Genomic DNA, 19374 nt, shown 5'->3' with positions numbered 1-19374 from the left:
ATTTTTCAAATATATCTGCAGTTGTAGAAGAATTGTCAATGTATGCATTATTTTGTTTGCAATATTCCATTAATAATTTCCAACAATTATCAATCTGTAGGACTATTGGATTCCCTATTACGATAAGTAAACATTTTGCTCTAGTAACAGCAACATTGAATCTCTGAAAAATATATATTTTATATTACTTTTTTATTTATCATATTTATCTTCAAATATCTGCTCTATAGAATAATTTTAAATACTTTTTTGTTAGATAAAAATCCGATATGTTGTTTTCCATCGTGCATAAATCGACGAGACCGTACTGTAGTCAAAATAATTATTTCTTTTTCACGCCCTTGATACGTTTCTACGGTGCCAACATTTATATTTTCCCAATTTCTTTTTTTTAATTCCATATTTATTTTGATTTGTTGTTGCCTGAACGGTGCTACAATACCTATATGATTTTGCTTAATTTTTAAAGTTCCAAACTTCTTGTTCAATAATAATCTTAAATACTTCATTGCGATAGATATTTCTTGAAGATTATAAACACTATAAATTAATGATTTTTACTTATAACATATACTTGATTAGAAAAAAACGATTTTACAAAATATTACTACATACATTCTTACCTCGACGAATTTTCTGCTCTCTTTTCTTTACCATTCGATGCATGAAATATTAAAGGAAATTTCTTATTTGGCAACATTGACCATCCTATTGCCGCATTGATCTCCGGACCTCCGCAAGCAATTAATTCATTATTATAAAATATTTCGTTAGGCACGTGTAATATACTCCTGTGACTTCGAAAATTTCGTATTAATTTCGTTATGTAATGCGGATTATATTCGTTTTTTTTGTCTTGTTTATATACAGGAAATTCCATTAATCTCTCTAACATTGATATACCTATGATCAAATTACGACAATGTCGAATTTAATATAAATCCATGAAAAAATTCAATTACAGAGAAATAAAAAAAAATATATGATCCAATATTACCTAACAACGGTTCTGCTATTTTTGATTGAATAGAAGGTCCCAATTGACAAGGATCGCCTGCAATAACAATTTGTGCTTGCAACGAACCTTTGTTTTCGTCGTCTTTTATACATGCTAACAAAAACGGTATTAATGTTTCTGGTTCTATAGATTGACTTGCTTCATCAATGATTACAAAAGAAAAGTGACTTCCCTTTATATTTGCTGTAAAAAGCCTACAACAATATTTTCTATATAGAACATAAATTATACACGAGATCATATTGGGGTTTTTTTTTTTTTTTTTTTATTTTTAATAGAAATATTATATCATGTATCAAGATGATCTACATACCTAGTACATGAAATTATCGTAGTGAGAATAATTTTTTTAAGTAATAAAATTTCCTTGGGTAAAAAGATATTTGTATCATTTACAAAATTAGTGCAAGGATAGATAATAGGATCTACATCGGACCTATAAAATGAGAGTAGCATGCGTAATACAAATATACATATTACAAATGATGTAATCCAATAATATATTGTAATATTTTATCATTTTGTTACTTTATACCTTTTTTTGCAACGTGGATACATCCTATGCATTTCATTTGCAGGTATATATTTTAATAATCTTTTTGTAATTTCATCTATAGCTGCATTAGACGAAGCACAAACCAATACACTTTTTGATGTACCTTGCTGCCATATCTGCGTCCCTCAAAAAAATTGTGTGCATTAATTAAGAGATAATTATAGAACAAATTATTTGTTATATTAACAATTTTCATCGTAAATACCTGGCAAATTAATTCAACCAATGTAGCAGTCTTTCCAGTACCAGGTGGCCCAAATAATATATATGGTGCAGGATAAGCAGTCATACTTAAAATATTTATCACTGCTTGTTTTTGTTCAGCATTTTCTTTTACAGACTTATTCAACCAATTTAAATCTCTGTAAGAGCATAAATATTTAGAATAAAATTGTAACCAAGTATAACACAGTGATAAATAACTTACGATTTCAAATATTTTGTATTTGTTCTGAATGTTGGATACATTAACGATGTAAGATTATAGTTATTAACTAAATATAATGCATAATGACAACATTTCATAGACCAATTTGAATATATAAATCTTATGTCGTATTTCTTATCCGTAACATAGTTATCTACAAATCTGTAACGTAATTAAGTATGTAATTAAAATAAAACTTTGGAAGATATTATATAGCAGATAAATGATTATAAATGACTATGTAAACATACAAAATACTTTCATTGTCTTACTTACTTCTCAGGAACCTCAACGTATATAACTTTGTTTAAAATTTTTGTAATTTGAGCATTATATGAATGACCTTCTGAGTCTACCAATACAATTTTATCTTCCATTTTGACAAAAGGATCGTCAATATTTAAAGTGGGTACAAATATATTAAATATATTGTTTGAAAGACGTTGTATTTTTTGGCATTTTAAGTTATTTTTAGTTATTTCCGTAGATTTTGCAAATTCTTCCATGTATAATAAAATTTTAAATAGAAATAAATAGTTCTCTTGTTGTATCTTATTAATTTTTGTAAGACTTTCAATGCATTTTGTATAATTTTGAACCTTCAGGCTGTTATCATCGGTAATCTTCAAATTATTTTTCAGAGCAATTATTAAATCTTTTGGTTTAGGTACTTCAAGAAATTTTAAAATTGGTAATTGACCAATAATGTTATGATAACCACTAATGCTAAATAATTTTAATCAATTAAATTAATCAATATCAAACTAATGTATAAATTTAATGCAATTTTACTTACACTTTTTTATTATATATAATCTGGGTTTCTATACTCAAGTTCTCAGTCATTTTGTTTCTAGCCCTATATTTAAAAATTTTTTATATATTATTATCATATTATAAATAATCAAAGACGTATGTAGTATGTATGTAACTCTATTCACATTAAATTGTGTTAAATTTTCTTATAGAAATATATGATTGATAAAAGGATTGAAGTATAAAAATAAAGAATAAAATTAATAGCAAACGTAATAACAAATAATTTCTTCCTTCTTGCTATGTTTTATATATATATATATATATATATATATATATATATATATATATATATATATATATATATATATCATAATATTTTAAATTATTATTAATAAACTTACTCTATGTCCTTCCTTGTATCTTTCCACGAACGAAACTCAAACCACTTTCTGATCACTTTCTATTACTGATCGCAGTGAAAATCGAACGAAATCTTTGCATCCCTGACAATAAAAAGGGAGTTCCCATTACGTGCACAAAAGTTTGACTTATCTAAACAAAAAAGTATCAGTTATCATTTAGAAGAATTCTCTTATAAACATTCAATATATGTCTATATTCGTTGGTCTGTATTGGTTATCTGTTATGTGTATGTCATACATAACTATTAATTTTTTCTATCTTGACCAATCTTGAATGGCCTTACTAATCAGTCTTACCAATAACTGAGAATATAATTCGAATTTTAACACAGTATATTGGCATGAACAAGTATATTGATTATAAAGAATTAATAATCTTTGTGTGTGCATGTATGTTTAACATCAATGTAAACTGTTACATTGTTACATATATCAGTTTTGTATAATGCATCTGGACAAAATGTCACATTATTATTAATCTCTATTAAAAACAAATTAAGTTAGATTAAATAAAAATGACAAAGAATAGTTTACAAAAATAAATGTATAAATTATTTTATAGCCTAATACATCTATTTCGTTTTAATATAAACAAATATTATCCAATTTAGTAGGAAACTGTTCCTCAAATTGGCGCAATTCAAATGAACACTGATTTCGTTCAAATTTCATGTCTATTTCATTGTACATTATACTTTGTAAACTTAATACACTGCGTATTTTGCCAAAAGCTTCGACTTTGTTAAAATGATCTCTTGCTTTAGACAACGCTTTTATGGCATTTAAGATCATTTCCTTTCGTAACTTCGTTGAAGTTGAAGTAGCAGTACCAACTAAACATTTAGCATATAAAATAAGTGCTCTCCCTTGTTCATAACATCCACCATGAGCTAAAGTATGCGTGATAGCTTCATCAACCAAATTCATTGCTAATGAAGGTAATCCCATGAGTAACTATAAAAAAGAATATAATATATGTATACTTGTTATGAGCGTAAACAAATATACATGTATCCTAACAAATTACATTAATCTTAATATAATTACTTGTATATTCGCAAGATGCATTTTGATAAGAGCTTCGTAAAAGGATAAATGATTATGAGTAGCTAATTCCAGTGCTTTGTTAAGAATTACTAAGGAATTAATTCCCACGGTTTCGTTTCCCGACAAGAAAGATACGCACATTATTTCACTCAGAAGAATCATAGCACGTACTCGATTTTCTGGTGTTATATTGGGGATCTTTTCAATATTGTCGATTAGATGCAAAGTATTTGGATAGTCTCCTTTGGCTAAAGAAACTTCTGCTTGCCTAAAATTTCAAAAGACCAAGAATATTTTTATAATATAAAAAAAATTTTCTGTTATTATCATATATTAACACTAGATTGCCCAAGGTAGTCATTTTGACTGCTTTTTAATTTCAATTAGAAAAACAATTATGTATATAATGACACAATTTCTTAGAATTGTTTTTTATTCTTAATATTTACTAATAACTTGTTATATAACTGTAAATAATATAAAAAATATCAAAAATAAATTTTAAACAAATTTCAAAACACATTAGTTCACAATGCTGTCATTTTGACTGCTTTTGGGCAATATAGGTATATACTAAGTTTTGGTCTTTCTAGTGTTAAAAAAAAATATCGCGTAAACATTACCTAAATTTAGATTCCAATGGATCCAAACTAGATATACGAGAAGCTATTGCATCAGCTTCGCTCCATTTTTCGCGTCTCATCATTTTTGTAAATTCATATAATTGTTCGCACAACATCCACATCTGTAAATATTTTTATAGAAATTCTTCATTATAGAATATTTGAATTATTCCGATACAACTAAACTAGATTATTTTTAAACCTTATTTGATGGATGATTCGGAAATCTTTCTTTGGCATGTGCTAATACAATGTCAACAAGATCATATTCGCCAAATTCTACTAATATATTTGCAACATTTACAACTGCTTGACAAGTTGAAGTTCCATTGAATATATTTTGCTTTTTATTTCCTGCATTATGTAGAAGAAGAAGTTGTGCACAAACCGACGAAAGTTCCATCTTTCCGTAATATGCCCATAGTGCCGATTTTTCGGAATAAGTCAATGACATTAGATCGATCATAGAATGTTGACAATTCAATACATCTGATTTCATTAATGTCTAGAACAAATATATCAACACTAAATATAAAAAAATGTTTTTAATTTGACCTTGAGTTACAACATACCTCAAAAATTTGCGAAGGAGGCTTAGATTCTAAAGTAGAATAATGGGAAAGAGCAATGAGCCCTAGACCCGTGGTATATGTAATTCCTAACATACTTGCTTTTCCAAGAGATCTTTCTATAAGAGGACCTCTGAAAAATTAATAAATTTGATAAAAGGAAATGCATATTATGAATTAGATGTCATAAATATTAAAAACATACTTTTTTTCGCTGGTGAGATAATACATCCAAGCATGCGCTAGCTGCAAACAGACATTGTCTCCTGCTTCTTGTGCCATCATAATAGCTTCTTTCAAAGCTTCCTCGGCCACTTTCCTTCATAAGAAACACGTATTGATTATTGTGCTCTAAATAAGGATATTATATAAAACATACTTATGATTAAAATGAGCATGAAGTACTGCAAGATTTAAAGCTGCATATCTCAGCGTTCGAGACTTATCTTCGGGCGTAGAACGACTTTCTGATGGTGCTAATCTGTCGAAACAATGATAAAGGCTATCTATTGCGCTGCAGTATTCGTTTATGCGTAAGCAATTCAAATAGCTCAGATAATGCTGAAAGAAATGAATATGTGCAAAAATAATAAATATTCAATAAAATACATTTTTATACAAGAAAATGCTTACAGCTTCCGCATAATAAGGACTAGAACGTAGAAGTTTTCTTATAAGAATTTGTAGATCAACAGGCGACATAGCTTTGTGTTCATCCATTTTTAATGCATGCGCTTGCTGTGCAACAAGTAATTCTGCTTGCCTTCCGCTCCATACAGTAGTACTTTTATTACTATCAATTTTAATACTTTAAAAGATATTTGTCATTCATCGAACAATGAATAAGTCTCAAGGAAAACTTACTTATAAATATAAGGTTCGTCTAATTTTAAACAAGAAGAGATATCAGTATTCTCAGGGCTTCTAGACTTTTTCTTAACATAATTCTTAAGATCTTCATATAACAAAACCGCTTGGTCGAACGGCAACTTTTCAAAAAATATAATTATTCTTCTTACATATAATCCAAGAACAGAATTTTTATTCAATAAAGGCACTGAAATGGCATGATCTAATGTAGATTTCATTAATCTTCCAAGGCTATCAAATAAATCTAAGAATCCCTCAATGCCTTTGTCTAATAATGTATTTAATTGAAGTTCTAGCTCATGTCCAAATGAATAAATATGTTCACTGCTGTACAACATATGTAATAAAGTATACATTTCCATATCAGGTGACTAGAAAAAAATAAATGAAAAAGAAGAAAAAAAAAAAAAAAAAAGAAAGAGAAAAAGGAAAAAAGAATTTTTAATGAGATAATCTATTTACACTCATATTATTTACAATTTATTAATTGATTAATGCTTACCTGAATCAACTTCACTGCCGCCAAACAAAAATCACGTCTCACTACGATAGCTAAAATATAATTGAAGATATTTTACAATAATATATATTCAAAGAAATAAAATCTCTTATATTAATTAAAATCTCTTATGAGAATTACCTTTACGACTTTCATTACAATATTCTTTTATCAACATAACAATTGCAACTTTGTATGGGGTTAAGTTTTCCTTTTGAACTCTTTTTACATTTCCATCAATGTTTACTAATTCTTTCGACATTATTAATGTTTTCTAAGATTTATTTCATATACTTGTCAATTTATTTATACAATATAAGAATTTTTAAAAAATACCACCAAAGATCAATCATAATGTTACAAATATTTATATTCAGTCTAATGCGGCGTACTTGCCCTTGCGCGCCCCTCCGCGGGAAATATATTTACTAAACAAAAATGGCGGCAATTTTGTGTGAAATATTGTATTACATCGTTACTACCACAAAAACTATGTGTAAATCTTAGGTCTTACGTATGAATTAAATTTCAAGATTGATTATCAAACGATAAAAAATTAAAATTATATTAACGTTATGATGCGTCATTATATATAGTATCTATTTAATTAATAATACAATAAAAAAGAATGTTATCCATTTTTCTAGAATAACATTTATTCATCATCTTGTACAACAGTAGTTTTTTCAGATACATAAAGTCCATCCAAGAACTTTCTTATATCCTTGTTTTTCACAGTAGTTGACTGCTGGATGAGTGCAGCTGAAATAAAAATATGTGATTAAACATTTTTTTAATCATATGTCAAAATTTTATTAAGTATTGCAGTATTTATTGTATACCAGATCGTGAAACATCCTCTAATGAATTGCCTTCTATTATTAATTCATCCTTTTGTTTGGCAGAGTTCGTAACAGTTACACCAGCAGCCATTTTAACTCGTCGTATATACTTCTCACCCAAAAAGTTACGAATTTCAATAACTGTATTGTTCTCAGTTGTTACACAGTTGATGGGAAAATGAGCATATACAGCACGCATCTTGTACTGATATCCCTTCGTCACTCCTTTCAACATATTTTCGATGTGAGAACAGACAGTACGAACTGCAGCTAATTCTTTCTTTGTACCAAACCATTTTTCTACTTTCAGTAACCTTGGATTAATCATCTGTAATTTTTTATAAAAAAGAAAAAAAAAAAAAAAAAAGAAAAAAGAAAATATAATAATACCGCATGTATATGAAATTAATTGATTAGTTTTTATCATCCATATCAGAATAAAGTTGTCATTTATAAAAAATGAAGGGGAATCCAAATATACCTCATCATATGGAAATGTATTTCTTATCAATTAATATTTCTCCTAAATACAGCATATACTTTTCGTATTATATATAATTTTCTTCATACATTATACTCTGAATAAATTATACTTACACGTATGTCAAGTGCGAGATGTTTGAAAGAACGTTTTAGGACACCCCTTGGTCCTTTGACTGTTACCAAGCGTGACTTAACTGTTACAGTCAATCCCTCAGGGATTTTGACCGTCTGATTTGTAACTATTTGCTTCATTCTGTAATGAAAAAGGAATAAAATTAGTTGTACGCTATTATTTTCTTATAAATATACATTGAGCACTCGAGATCCATCGTATTGAATTAAAACAAATCCTTAGCACAGGATAATTTTCATTTTAATGCATGTGTATGTATGCATGTACACACACAAACGTAGTATATTTATGGATTAATTATTTAAACAGAAAATATAGCACATATGATGTTTGGGTGCAACTAGAAACAATACAGGTTCTGTTACAATATCCATAACATTATCATATTTTGATGTAAATAACCAACTTTTAGATTCACTTATACGAGCAATTAATGAAACTCATACGTCAACGTTTATAAACTTAAACACATCATAAATATGTATAATATAAAAACAAACTGTCAAATATAATAGAATCACTGATACAACACGTGATAAGTTGGAAATGATTCTGAAGAGAGTTGCATAGAGTGATATAAATTAAGGTTATAAACGATCTTTATAAAAATAATAATATATCTTGAAGAAATATATGCCGTTTCGAAAATATGTTAAAAAAATATGTTAAGTATTATTAACGATAGATCATTGGGCTCAATACGTCGTCTGATTATGATAGATTTCCTAAGGTATTCGAATTTCATTACCTCACACACCAAACTATACAACCGGAAAAGAGCCCCGAGTCGCTCTTTCTTCCTCTTCGTGGCCACTACACATTTCGTTCGTGATTTCAATAACTATCGATATTGTCACTGACGATTCATAACATATCGAAATATCGAAATATCGAAAATATCGAATTGTATTATCGTTCGTTAAAAAGAAAATTCTTTAATGAAAAGAAATATTGAACCAATTAGATATCTCCTAATTATATTCTCATTAAATGTTTTTTTCTATCATTTTACTTGAAAAAATATATTTTATTTTATTTCTTTTTCGTTTTTCTTCTTGTTTTATTTTTCATCGGTATTAATGGAATATATGTAATAAAGTGACCGATAGATAGAAAAACAGTATACAGAATAGGTCGGTATCGTAGATTTATATATAAATGGGTAACAATTTACAAACTCTAGTATTTATCATCTGAAATTTTGACATTGCGTTCAAGAATCATATACGCGATCTGTGCTTTCTGTCAGTTAATGCTTTCTCTTTGTTATTAGCATTGGGCTTGTCCCGTTTATCGCAAGTCTGATTATTTCCTTGCATTTTAATGATATCGAAACAATTAAATCTTGTACGAAATTCAATAAAGTCGGCTAACGAACGGGCAATAATATTGTAAAAGAAACATGGTAAGAGAGCATTTCAAATTGTCATTTATTATTTTGTTATTGAATGAGATATAGACAAAATAACGTTTATTTATTTTTATGATCTATTATATTCTTCAGGACGATGATGATCAGTTCCAACCAGGTTATGACGTTGATTCATTTCCAAAGGATTTTGGATATGCCCCCTTTGATGGAGAAGCAGAAATATCTACGGATCCTCTAGCTGGAGAACAAAAACCTAGGATACTTTTAATGGGTCTTAGAAGGTAAATATATTTTGTTATCTATTCGAATTGTCAAATATTATATATAATTAAGATTTTAATATCCCTTCATGTTAATACATATTTCGTGTTCTTAAATATATTTTAGAAGTGGAAAATCGTCTATACAAAAAGTAGTCTTTCACAAAATGTCACCAAATGAAACATTATTCTTGGAAAGTACAAATAAAGTCATTAAAGATGATATAAGTAATTCTAGCTTTGTTCAGTTTCAAATTTGGGATTTCCCAGGACAAATTGATTTCTTTGATCCTACTTTCGATAGCGACATGATATTTGGAGGATGTGGCGCATTGGTCTTTGTAATTGATGCACAGGATGATTATATGGAAGCTCTAAATAAACTTCATTTGACAGTTACAAAAGCATATAAAGTTAATCAAGCAATAAAATTTGAAGTTTTCATTCATAAAGTTGATGGACTATCGGATGATTGTAAAATGGAAACCCAAAGGGACATACACACAAGGGCTAATGACGATTTAGCAGATTCTGGTAAATTCAATTATTATTATTATGATACAAGGATAAAGAAAATTCATTTAAATTAATTATAAATTTATTTTAGGATGCGATCAGATACATCTAAGTTTTCACTTGACATCTATATATGATCACAGTATATTCGAAGCTTTTAGTAAAGTTGTTCAAAAGTTAATACCACAATTACCAACATTAGAAAATTTATTGAATATTCTTATATCAGTATGTATATTAGTTTATTATTATTCCTGGATTATTCTTATTTAACATAACAAGCTGAATGATATTACAGAATTCTGCAATTGAGAAAGCATTTCTATTTGACGTTGTATCCAAAATTTATATAGCAACAGACAGTTCTCCCGTAGATATGCAAAGCTACGAACTTTGTTGCGATATGATTGATGTAGTGATCGATGTCTCTTGCATATATGGGTAAATAAATATATTTCATTTAAATACTTTAACAAATTTCCTTTATAACTATTATATCATAATATTTCTTTTCTTACAGACTAAGAGAAGATTTAGAAGCGGCAGCGTTTGATAATCAAAGTTCTAGTTTAATTAAATTAAATAATGGCACAATTTTGTTTCTACGAGAAGTAAATAAATTTCTAGCATTGGTTTGCATTTTAAGAGAGGATAATTTTGACAGGCAAGGTAAGAGATTATTTTCAGATATTTTTAAATAATATAGAATGTTTATAAATGAAGATTATATTCACATATTTATGAATTATGATGGAATTGCAGGTGTTATAGATTATAATTTCTTATGTTTCCGTAAAGCGATACAACAAGTATTTGAGTTGCGTAATAAAGCATTAGCTGCTACAAATGTAAATAATCACTCTGGATCGCCTGTTAGCATTAATGAATCTTCAAACTTGGCAGTAGTATCGCAAAGTGGAATGATTGGACAAAATGGTGCTGTACAACTTACACAAAGTTAACTAGATCCCTTTCATTAAGAGCTTCATACATAAAACTAAAGTATAGATCTTTTAACTTTATTAATTCTATTTTAATGATCTACCATTGTATATCTTAAATCATGTATAATTTTATACAAATAGCAAAGAATATTCCACAATAATATTAGTTGAAATTCAATGTGTTTTTATTGCAATTTTATCTTCAAATATTAAAATTTTATCATTTTATATTACGTCAGGTTTTAATAAGTAATGAATATATATTTTATAAAAATCTGTAATAAAGTTAATCTCATGTATTCTACTATATATGGTGTTTTACCACTTACATACGTGTTAGAATTCGAAATCTTCTAACTGATTGAGGACCAAAATTTCTATTGCAGATAATTCAAACCTTTATAATTTTCGAAACTCATGAAATTTGGATAAACTTTTAAAGCAAAATTTAGTCCATATTTTTGTATTTCTTATTTTTGTAAAAGGATTAAACTTTCTTTGTTTAAATATCATAAGAGACATATAAACAATTTATTTACATTTTTACATGATCAAATTGAAAAAAAAACATTTCTATATAATTACTAGATAGAAGATATCGATTTATGATGTAAATGATAAAACACTTTATATATATATAGACACACACACACACATATGATAGATAATTATTCTCTGATGCAAATATCCTAATATTAATTATAAACATAACATATATATATATACATATATATATACATATATATATATATATATATATATATATATATATATATAATTTTATGTAAATTGTAAAATGTTATCGTTATATCTGTGCTTTGTATAATACAAATGAATAATATTTAATTTACAAAATCAAACATAAAATTTCATCTAAATACCGATAATCGATTGGTCAAAATTCAAAAGTGTCGAACTGATTGGTTCTATGAAATATCGAATTATCATATGCGATTTATCGAAAATCGCATATGAAAAATACTTCATACTTATGATTCGAATTTTTATTTTTCTAACTTTACAATGTATTTATAATTATATTAAATATTATAAAGGATAAATTATTTCTTAAGAAATAAGAAATAAGAAATACGTAACGCAATCGTATATCAAAACCTAATTAAATTAGACAAGGTTCATTTTTATCCGATAAAACATTAAGGACTAGTTGCATTAAAAATATTAAATGTGTTATTGCTTTGTATATTATATCGTATTGACAAATGAATAATTATATTTGTAATAAATGTTATTCTACGAAAAGCAAAAGAAAGAAAGCATTTAGAATAACTCAATGCGGGCACATATTTTGTGGCAATTGCCTAGACGAAGGTATTTATTTAAAACTTACTATTAGAAATAAAGTATCTAATTGCAATATAAGAAAGCAACATATATGTCTTTTATCAAGAGCTAAATACGTTTACTCTAATTATAAATATATATGTATATGTATATATTAATTATGTTAATCTAGGTATGAGACCTTGCCCAAGATGTAATAATGGAGAAATTGCATCGTTGCAATTGGAAGAACCTTTATTACCTAAAGTAGCATCTTTGTTCATTCCTCTAAATGAAGCTATACAACCATTACCTGAAATAGCAAATTTCCAAAGTGCACAGACTAAAATTATTCTAAGACGTTTTTATCAAATTGTATATATTACTTTTTATAAAAAACTTGTTATCTTCTTACTTCCGTTCTTCGTCTTATTATTATATTTAATTTTTAAGGATAGAAAATATAACTTATTGAAGGAAGAATATCATAAGCTTGCACAAAATATGCAAATAATAACTGAAAAGTATCGTAAACTTCGAGAAAATATGGAAGCAATTAATATGAAATTTGCATATCCTAGCAATGTAATTTCTAATAATCCGTCTATCTATAATCGTAGAGACATGCTTATCGATGCAAGAAGAATGCACATTGATAGGTAAATTTTAAATATAATTCATTGAATAGTTTCATTGATTATTACACTTTTATGATTAAATAAAAATGAACTACTATGAACTAATAAAAATGATTACTATGTATGTATATCCGTTTAATTTTATAGTTTTACACCAAATTTGAGATCATGCAACAAGAATGTAAGATTCACTCCATCAACGAATCAAAGCATATACGAGAAACTTCGTAAAGCTACAATTTCGTCAAATGGACCAACAATTCGTTATTACAATACGTGCTCAATCAATAATCGCAAGTGATTAATGAATGAAAAAAAAAAAAAAAAAAAAAAAAAAAAAAAAGAAAAAATGGATTATATTTTAGTAGTAAATGTATCAAATATAAGTTAAGCTTTTTCTAATTATAAATAAATAAATAGTTTCAAAGTTATGCTTAGTTAACCTATAATTATAAGGAAAAAAATCAACGTAAAATATTAAATAAATATATATATATATATATGTCGAAATTATTCTATTCTTTATTATTTTATTTTATTATATAGAAATAAATAATGAATCAGAATTTATGATCCGAATTTTTCGATCAAGTTGAAAAATGAATGTGTAATTATACTTTGTACCGCTAGTACGTAGTGTATTCGTATCGTAATAGTAATTCATGTTCAAAGGTCGAACATTGTCTATATTAACCTTATAAAACGTATATAAGTTAAATTTGTTTTTAAAAATTTTTTTATCGTGTTAACTAATCATCCGTAATTATTTAACGAATATTTTTTTGCGTTTTCACTTTCTATTGCTGTTAAGCTCTTTTCATTCATTTCCAATTTAATTTGATCACTATATTAGTGCGCACCTGTCGTTTCAGTAATAATCATTATACTTCTTATACTTTTTGCACCATGATAAACACAGGGTATGTATTTTTTTTTATATATTTTTTTAATAATTTTATTAAATGCTATATAAGTCCATAGACATATAGCTAAATACGAATATTATTTAATCTGTCTTTTCTACATTTATCCTTTTTTCCCCTCTCCTTTTCTCCTTTGTATTTATAATCTGTTATAAATAATTTTATAATAATATCCTATATAAATGCAGAAAATTGGCAGGACTTACTATTTTCATAACGGGAGCATCACGAGGTATTGGAAAGAGTATTGCTTTAAAGGCAGCAAAGGATGGAGCAAATATAGTAGTTGCTGCAAAAACAGCAGAACCTCATCCAAAATTACCAGGCACTGTTTACAGTGCAGTTGCAGAAAGTGATTATATAGCAATATTAATAATATATATATAATGCATCTAAATATTCTTACATGTATATTTCTCACTTATATGCAAATTAAAATTATTATATATATTTGAAATGTTTAGTTGAAGAAGCAGGTGGTAAAGCTCTTCCTTGCATTGTCGATATCAGAGATGAAGGACAAGTGATATCTGCTGTTGAAAATGCAATTAATAAATTTGGTGGCATTGATATCGTTGTTAACAACGCAAGTGCTATATCTTTAACAGGTACTCTGGCCACAGACATGAAAAAATATGATCTTATGAATAATATTAATGCAAGGGGTACTTTTCTTGTGTAAGTAATTAATTCGCTTTTCTACGTTAATACTTAATCAATTTTTATATAATGTCTTTATAATATAATAATGATAATGAAATTAATACAGGTCGAAGTTATGTATACCTTATCTAAAAAAGAGCGCTAATCCTCATATAGTAAACATAAGTCCACCATTGAATATGAAACCAATTTGGTTCCAAAATCATCTGGCATATACTATGGCCAAATATGGAATGTCCATATGTGTACTTGGCATGGCAGAAGAGTTTAAACAAGATGGTATTGCTGTTAATGCTGTATGGCCAAAAACTGGTATGTTATAGAAATGAAATTATTTGTGCTATGATATTTCTGGGAAAAAATTGGTAATATTTTTAAATAAAATAATAATTACTGCATCGTTATTAATATTTAGCCATTCATACTGCTGCAATTGAGATGTTAACAGGGCCGAACTCTAGTAATTACAGTCGTAAAGCTGAAATTGTGGCAGACGCCGTTTATGCTTTAATTTGTAAAGATAGTAGATCTATCACCGGACAATTTTTAATCGACGAAGATATATTAAGAAAGGAAGGCATTACTGATTTCAAAAATTACGCTTGCAATCCAGGTATTTATTATTATTTCTTATATCTTTTGTCATATATTTTCTTTAAGAGTAAAGAATCATTGAATAAATAAATTTTTACAGAAAATGCAAATAATTTGATGCTTGATTTTTTCCTGGATGATTATACTAATTCCAATATCGATTTGAATACTATAAAGGATACAATTAAACAGCCATCCCAGAAATCTGTTGATTTTGGTAGTGGAAAAGTTGCAGAAATATTTTCTGTTATTAATGCTAAATTAAATGCAGAGCTTGTTAGCAAAACTAATGCTCTATATCAATTCAATGTGAAAGGTAATATTGCTATTTCATTACCATTTCGTTTTTAATATTTCTATTCATCGAAATAATATTTAAACAATTATTTATATATTATGCAGGAGAAGAAGCTAGTACATGGTATTTAGATCTTAGAAATGGTAATGGTTCTACTGGGAAAGGTGAACCAAAAGATCCAGATGCAATCCTTACAATGAATTCGGAACAATTCTTTGCAATGTTCTCTGGTAATAAAAATCTTTTATATAAATAATATTCTATTTTATCTTATATTTACCTTTTGTATTCATTTGTTATTTTTAATTTAGGTAAATTAAAACCAACAACCGCATTTATGACAGGAAAGTTGAAGATCAGTGGTAATCTTCAAAAAGCTATGAAATTGGAAAAATTAATGATTAGCTTAAAAGCTAAACTTTAAGACTGACATCTTATTTAATTTTATATAATTTCTTCAACGTATTACGAATATACAAATTGAAATGAATCGATTGTTATATACTTTTTTAATATATACTAAATTTTTAAAAAATTATATTCTTTGTTATACGAAAAGAGAGAGAGAGAGAAAGAGAGAGAGAGAGAGAGAGAGAGAGAGAGAGAGAGAGAGAGAGAGAGAGAGAGAGGGTTATATATATATATACATATGTATGTGTGTATGTTAATTAAATTTTCATATATATTTTATATACTTGCATGTGCATTATTACTCCAGTAAAATATTATACATGTATTCCAAAAGTAAGAAGTACAATACAATTATTTATTATAAATTAGCAAAATCACTAACATCATAACTCCGAGTTTGATGAATATTAACTTGTTAAATGGGGAAATTTTCGATCGAACGAATATAAGTAAGTATAGATGAAGACAGAATGCTTTCTTAAAAGAAATGAGAAGTGCAAATGATTTATTTATTCTTTAGTTATGTGAAGTGAATTAAATCTTCTTAACAAATTAATCCGACTTCAATTATCAGGTTAATATGTTTCCAATCATATTACATAATTATTTAAAACACGATTCTTTCATATTACATACATTTTACTTTACTAATGAAAGGAACAATTCGTGTCTTGTAAAAAAGAAAATATAAAACACATATCACATATCAGAGGATTACTTCAAAGTTTGTCTTAGAAACGTTGTAACTTTCCTTTATTATTCGGTGTCATTACTTTCCTTTGTAGTAAAATAGTGACTTTGCAGATCTTTAAGATTACTTTCTAGAGTAGCTGCTATATCATATTTACCATCTGCTTCAGCTTGTATTATAAATGCTTTTAAATTACTCATTTGTTCAATGAATGGATCCATAGAATAAGACATCATAGGAGTGTTATTAGATGGACTCCAACCTTCTTCCAAAACCATTTGTTGCTTTAAAAATAGACGTTCTATTATGAAAAAATTCAACAAAATTTTATACCATTAAATATTATAAAAATCTTACTTGGCATTCTTTTACAAGTGAATCACTTTCCAAACTTCGCGTGTCTGTCTTATATTGTTCATTCGATTTCCATTTCTGTTTTTGTAATCTCTGTTCATAGTTAGCCTTACGTTCTATTCGTTTTTGACGTTCTTCTTGTAATGCGGCATATTCTTCTATCGAAGGCAACGATTGTATCGATAGTAACTGTTCTTTTAAAAATATCATTGCACTCGCCCTAACCATTTGATGCAATCTAAGTTCTTGCCCTTGAGGCGAATTTTCCACATCTCTTGTACCAAGAACTAAAATTGTTTTACTAATTGTATCTATATTCTCGCCCAATTTTGCAATCTTAAGACGTAATGTTTGAGCATCTTGTAAGTCATAAGTAGACTCTCCTTCTCTAAATAAAGATTATATGTTCAGACAATATTATTAAATACATAGAAATATTGAAATAATAAATAATAGATAAATGAAATAAAATACCTCAAAGATTCATTCATTTTATTATACATTGCTAATATCTGTATAGTTTCTTCCATGTGTGATTTCATTTTTTGATAAAATTGACATACTATTGGTTTATGAAATTGTTTTTCTTTCTGTCTTTCTTTAGCATCAAGTACATTCATACAATGCGTACAAATCTTGAAGTGATGTTCTGTATTAGAATCATTGATTAAAGCTAAAACACTATTCAAGCTACCGCTTGATGGGGATCTTGCCAATTTTGTAAGTCCCATATCTGCGCTTAATACACGTTCTGAAAAATCTTTTTGAGAGGATGTTGGAGGAACAACAGAATCACCTTGTATAGAAACAGGGCTTGTCATTTTTCCTAAAAAATATTATTTTATATCCAGCATCTATAGTAAGAACTATACAATTCATTAGTTTCAAGTTGGCAAAATCATAATTTGATTTTGCTATTAATACCTACGAGCATCTAATAGTGACAAATAAAAAGTACAATTATGACACATGATAGCTCCACAAAGTCTACAATGGTGTTTTCTTCTAGCAACATGAAATTTTTTAGCACAGGTAGGACACAAATTGACAACTGTTTCATCTATCCATGGCACTATACATTGCTCGTGTCCTGTTTTGTAGTAATCAATTTTATGAATACATTAGTACATTGAATATCAAAAACATGAAATATGTTTTAAACATTATTTGCATACTTTTTCTATCGACTGGATCAGATGGCAAATTATTTAATAGTTTATTCAATCTTATTTTTAATTTGTTTGTTTCTGATTCATAACGTTCTAATCTCTTGAATCTTATTTCTTTGAAATATATTGTGTGCGATTTAGTTACACCTATAAATATATCATAATTAAAAATTAAGGTAGATAAAATAAATTGCAATATTATATGTAACCACCTGCTTCTTGTTGTTCCCTACTGATTTCTAACTTTTGTTTTTCATTATTTGTTGTACAGGAAAAATCTTCTGGTATTTCATCTTGTTTTAAAATTTTCTTCTTAGCCTTGTCAATTAAATCTAGAAAAAGATTTAAAAGAAATTGTCAAATCAGAAAAGTATTTAAAAGAAATTGTCGAATCAGTTTATAATAATATCAATAATACGTGTATTATATATAAAGAAAAACATATAAAATTGATCTATACCTTTAAAAGATTTAAGAAACTCTGAATTATCATTATGAAATTCTTCAAAGTGTCTATGTAAATCATCTGGTGCTTTAAATTCGGTCATGCACATAGGACATATAAATCCTTCTAACACTGGTATATTTTCAGCCATGTTTAAACAAAAAAAATATTTATCTGATACAGATAGGGGCCTTGTTTTCGATAAAAAATATTATTAAAACGTTCAATTGTAGGCGGTTCTACACTTTATCGAAAGAAAACACATGTATATTCTACGAACAGCCATATTGATTTGATCCGTTAATAGAAATGTCAAAAGTACAGTACTTCGATACAATTCTTTAATTTACTCTAATAATTATATAAGTATATATAATTCATAATTATTAAATAAGTTCAATAATTTATAAGTTAATAATTTACAGTTTTTTTCTAATTTTCAATTAATCGAAAATATATATAACCTATATATATTGACGTAATTTTTGTCCACATTTAACGTTCCGGTCTATAATTGATAGCCAATGAGAAAAGCAACATACTACACTTTAAAGAAAAAACTTA

At 27.2% G+C, this 19374-nt stretch overlaps 7 protein-coding genes across 11 annotated transcripts in view; 3 read left to right on the top strand and 4 right to left on the bottom strand.

Annotated features, from left to right (window-relative positions):
• LOC124956960 (putative helicase mov-10-B.1) overlaps positions 1-3561 on the bottom strand; it is a 4351-nt gene extending 790 nt beyond the window's left edge. The window contains exons 1-11 of one of the 5 annotated variants that reach the window (XM_047513453.1): positions 3162-3561; positions 2798-2860; positions 2278-2721; positions 2002-2163; positions 1780-1936; positions 1554-1690; positions 1332-1454; positions 998-1227; positions 624-903; positions 246-540; positions 1-163 (exon numbers count right to left, since the gene is read on the bottom strand). The exon at positions 1-163 is cut by the window's left edge and continues 790 nt beyond it. In XM_047513453.1, the coding sequence (XP_047369409.1) occupies positions 1-163; positions 246-540; positions 624-903; positions 998-1227; positions 1332-1454; positions 1554-1690; positions 1780-1936; positions 2002-2163; positions 2278-2721; positions 2798-2847 (2041 nt within the window). In that variant the 5' untranslated portion in view covers positions 2848-2860; positions 3162-3561. Of the gene's footprint in view, positions 164-245; positions 541-623; positions 904-997; positions 1228-1331; positions 1455-1553; positions 1691-1779; positions 1937-2001; positions 2164-2277; positions 2728-2797; positions 2861-3161 lie in introns of all 5 variants that reach the window. The other 4 variants (XM_047513452.1, XM_047513455.1, XM_047513454.1 and 1 more) reach the window with 4 other exon arrangements.
• A 147-nt stretch (positions 3562-3708) lies between these two features.
• Positions 3709-7285, bottom strand: LOC124956959 (anaphase-promoting complex subunit 5). Its single transcript, XM_047513451.1, has 11 exons — positions 6932-7285; positions 6794-6843; positions 6286-6662; positions 6055-6214; positions 5801-5982; positions 5627-5740; positions 5425-5554; positions 5055-5357; positions 4853-4974; positions 4230-4497; positions 3709-4136 (listed from the first exon to the last, which is right to left on the bottom strand). Exons 1-11 carry the CDS (start codon positions 7050-7052, stop codon positions 3765-3767), a joined length of 2199 nt encoding a protein of 732 aa, XP_047369407.1. The 5' UTR covers positions 7053-7285; the 3' UTR covers positions 3709-3764.
• A 139-nt stretch (positions 7286-7424) lies between these two features.
• LOC124956961 (60S ribosomal protein L9) lies at positions 7425-9125 on the bottom strand. The gene is made up of 4 exons (XM_047513456.1): positions 8997-9125; positions 8230-8368; positions 7633-7960; positions 7425-7552 (listed from the first exon to the last, which is right to left on the bottom strand). The coding sequence occupies exons 2-4, from the start codon at positions 8365-8367 to the stop codon at positions 7446-7448; spliced, it is 573 nt and encodes a 190-aa protein (XP_047369412.1). The 5' UTR covers position 8368; positions 8997-9125; the 3' UTR covers positions 7425-7445.
• A 292-nt stretch (positions 9126-9417) lies between these two features.
• LOC124957189 (ras-related GTP-binding protein C) lies at positions 9418-12727 on the top strand. Its single transcript, XM_047514032.1, has 7 exons — positions 9418-9653; positions 9753-9901; positions 10008-10414; positions 10488-10624; positions 10695-10837; positions 10917-11065; positions 11159-12727. Exons 1-7 carry the CDS (start codon positions 9651-9653, stop codon positions 11356-11358), a joined length of 1188 nt encoding a protein of 395 aa, XP_047369988.1. The 5' UTR covers positions 9418-9650; the 3' UTR covers positions 11359-12727.
• On the top strand, positions 12532-13402 carry LOC124957190 (RING finger protein 212B). The gene is made up of 2 exons (XM_047514033.1): positions 12532-12672; positions 12818-13402. Exons 1-2 carry the CDS (start codon positions 12564-12566, stop codon positions 13285-13287), a joined length of 579 nt encoding a protein of 192 aa, XP_047369989.1. The 5' UTR covers positions 12532-12563; the 3' UTR covers positions 13288-13402.
• Positions 13403-13939: 537 nt separating this feature from the next.
• LOC124957186 (hydroxysteroid dehydrogenase-like protein 2) lies at positions 13940-16302 on the top strand. The gene is made up of 8 exons (XM_047514026.1): positions 13940-14182; positions 14374-14537; positions 14650-14863; positions 14955-15160; positions 15264-15461; positions 15543-15758; positions 15845-15970; positions 16052-16302. Exons 1-8 carry the CDS (start codon positions 14169-14171, stop codon positions 16162-16164), a joined length of 1251 nt encoding a protein of 416 aa, XP_047369982.1. The 5' UTR covers positions 13940-14168; the 3' UTR covers positions 16165-16302.
• A 98-nt stretch (positions 16303-16400) lies between these two features.
• On the bottom strand, positions 16401-19259 carry LOC124957185 (rabenosyn-5). Its single transcript, XM_047514025.1, has 7 exons — positions 18826-19259; positions 18578-18697; positions 18372-18512; positions 18125-18286; positions 17671-18022; positions 17200-17584; positions 16401-17126 (listed from the first exon to the last, which is right to left on the bottom strand). Exons 1-7 carry the CDS (start codon positions 18959-18961, stop codon positions 16908-16910), a joined length of 1515 nt encoding a protein of 504 aa, XP_047369981.1. The 5' UTR covers positions 18962-19259; the 3' UTR covers positions 16401-16907.
• Between the last annotated feature and the right edge of the window lie 115 nt (positions 19260-19374).

The sequence above is a fragment of the Vespa velutina genome, chromosome 24 (assembly GCF_912470025.1).
Source record: "Vespa velutina chromosome 24, iVesVel2.1, whole genome shotgun sequence".
Lineage (NCBI taxonomy): Eukaryota > Metazoa > Arthropoda > Insecta > Hymenoptera > Vespidae > Vespa > Vespa velutina.
Note: the sequence above shows the minus strand (reverse complement) of the source record. Positions and strands in the feature narration are given on the sequence as shown.

Bases quoted from the DNA above. Each gene is read 5' to 3' on its own strand.
- LOC124957186 (XM_047514026.1), top strand. The intron at 15,462-15,542 runs GTATTTATTATT...AAATTTTTACAG, and splicing joins AAATTACGCTTGCAATCCAG to AAAATGCAAATAATTTGATG. The intron at 15,971-16,051 runs GTAATAAAAATC...TTTTTAATTTAG, and splicing joins ATTCTTTGCAATGTTCTCTG to GTAAATTAAAACCAACAACC.
- LOC124956959 (XM_047513451.1), bottom strand. From the start codon at position 7,052: ATGTCGAAAGAATTAGTAAACATTGATGGAAATGTAAAAAGAGTTCAA. The intron at 6,663-6,793 runs GTAAGCATTAAT...ATTTTTTTCTAG, and splicing joins CGGCAGTGAAGTTGATTCAG to TCACCTGATATGGAAATGTA. The intron at 5,555-5,626 runs GTATGTTTTTAA...TTAATTTTTCAG, and splicing joins TATCTCACCAGCGAAAAAAA to AGGTCCTCTTATAGAAAGAT.
- LOC124957185 (XM_047514025.1), bottom strand. From the start codon at position 18,961: ATGGCTGAAAATATACCAGTGTTAGAAGGATTTATATGTCCTATGTGC. The intron at 18,287-18,371 runs GTATGCAAATAA...ACTACAAAACAG, and splicing joins TGATCCAGTCGATAGAAAAA to GACACGAGCAATGTATAGTG. The intron at 18,023-18,124 runs GTAGGTATTAAT...AATATTTTTTAG, and splicing joins TTTGTCACTATTAGATGCTC to GAAAAATGACAAGCCCTGTT.
- LOC124956961 (XM_047513456.1), bottom strand. From the start codon at position 8,367: ATGAAGCAAATAGTTACAAATCAGACGGTCAAAATCCCTGAGGGATTG. The intron at 7,961-8,229 runs GTAAGTATAATT...AAAAAATTACAG, and splicing joins ATCTCGCACTTGACATACGT to ATGATTAATCCAAGGTTACT. The intron at 7,553-7,632 runs GTATACAATAAA...TTTTTATTTCAG, and splicing joins AGAGGATGTTTCACGATCTG to CTGCACTCATCCAGCAGTCA.
- LOC124957190 (XM_047514033.1), top strand. From the start codon at position 12,564: ATGAATAATTATATTTGTAATAAATGTTATTCTACGAAAAGCAAAAGA. The intron at 12,673-12,817 runs GTATTTATTTAA...ATGTTAATCTAG, and splicing joins TGGCAATTGCCTAGACGAAG to GTATGAGACCTTGCCCAAGA.
- LOC124957189 (XM_047514032.1), top strand. The intron at 9,902-10,007 runs GTAAATATATTT...AATATATTTTAG, and splicing joins CTTTTAATGGGTCTTAGAAG to AAGTGGAAAATCGTCTATAC. The intron at 10,415-10,487 runs GTAAATTCAATT...AATTTATTTTAG, and splicing joins TGACGATTTAGCAGATTCTG to GATGCGATCAGATACATCTA.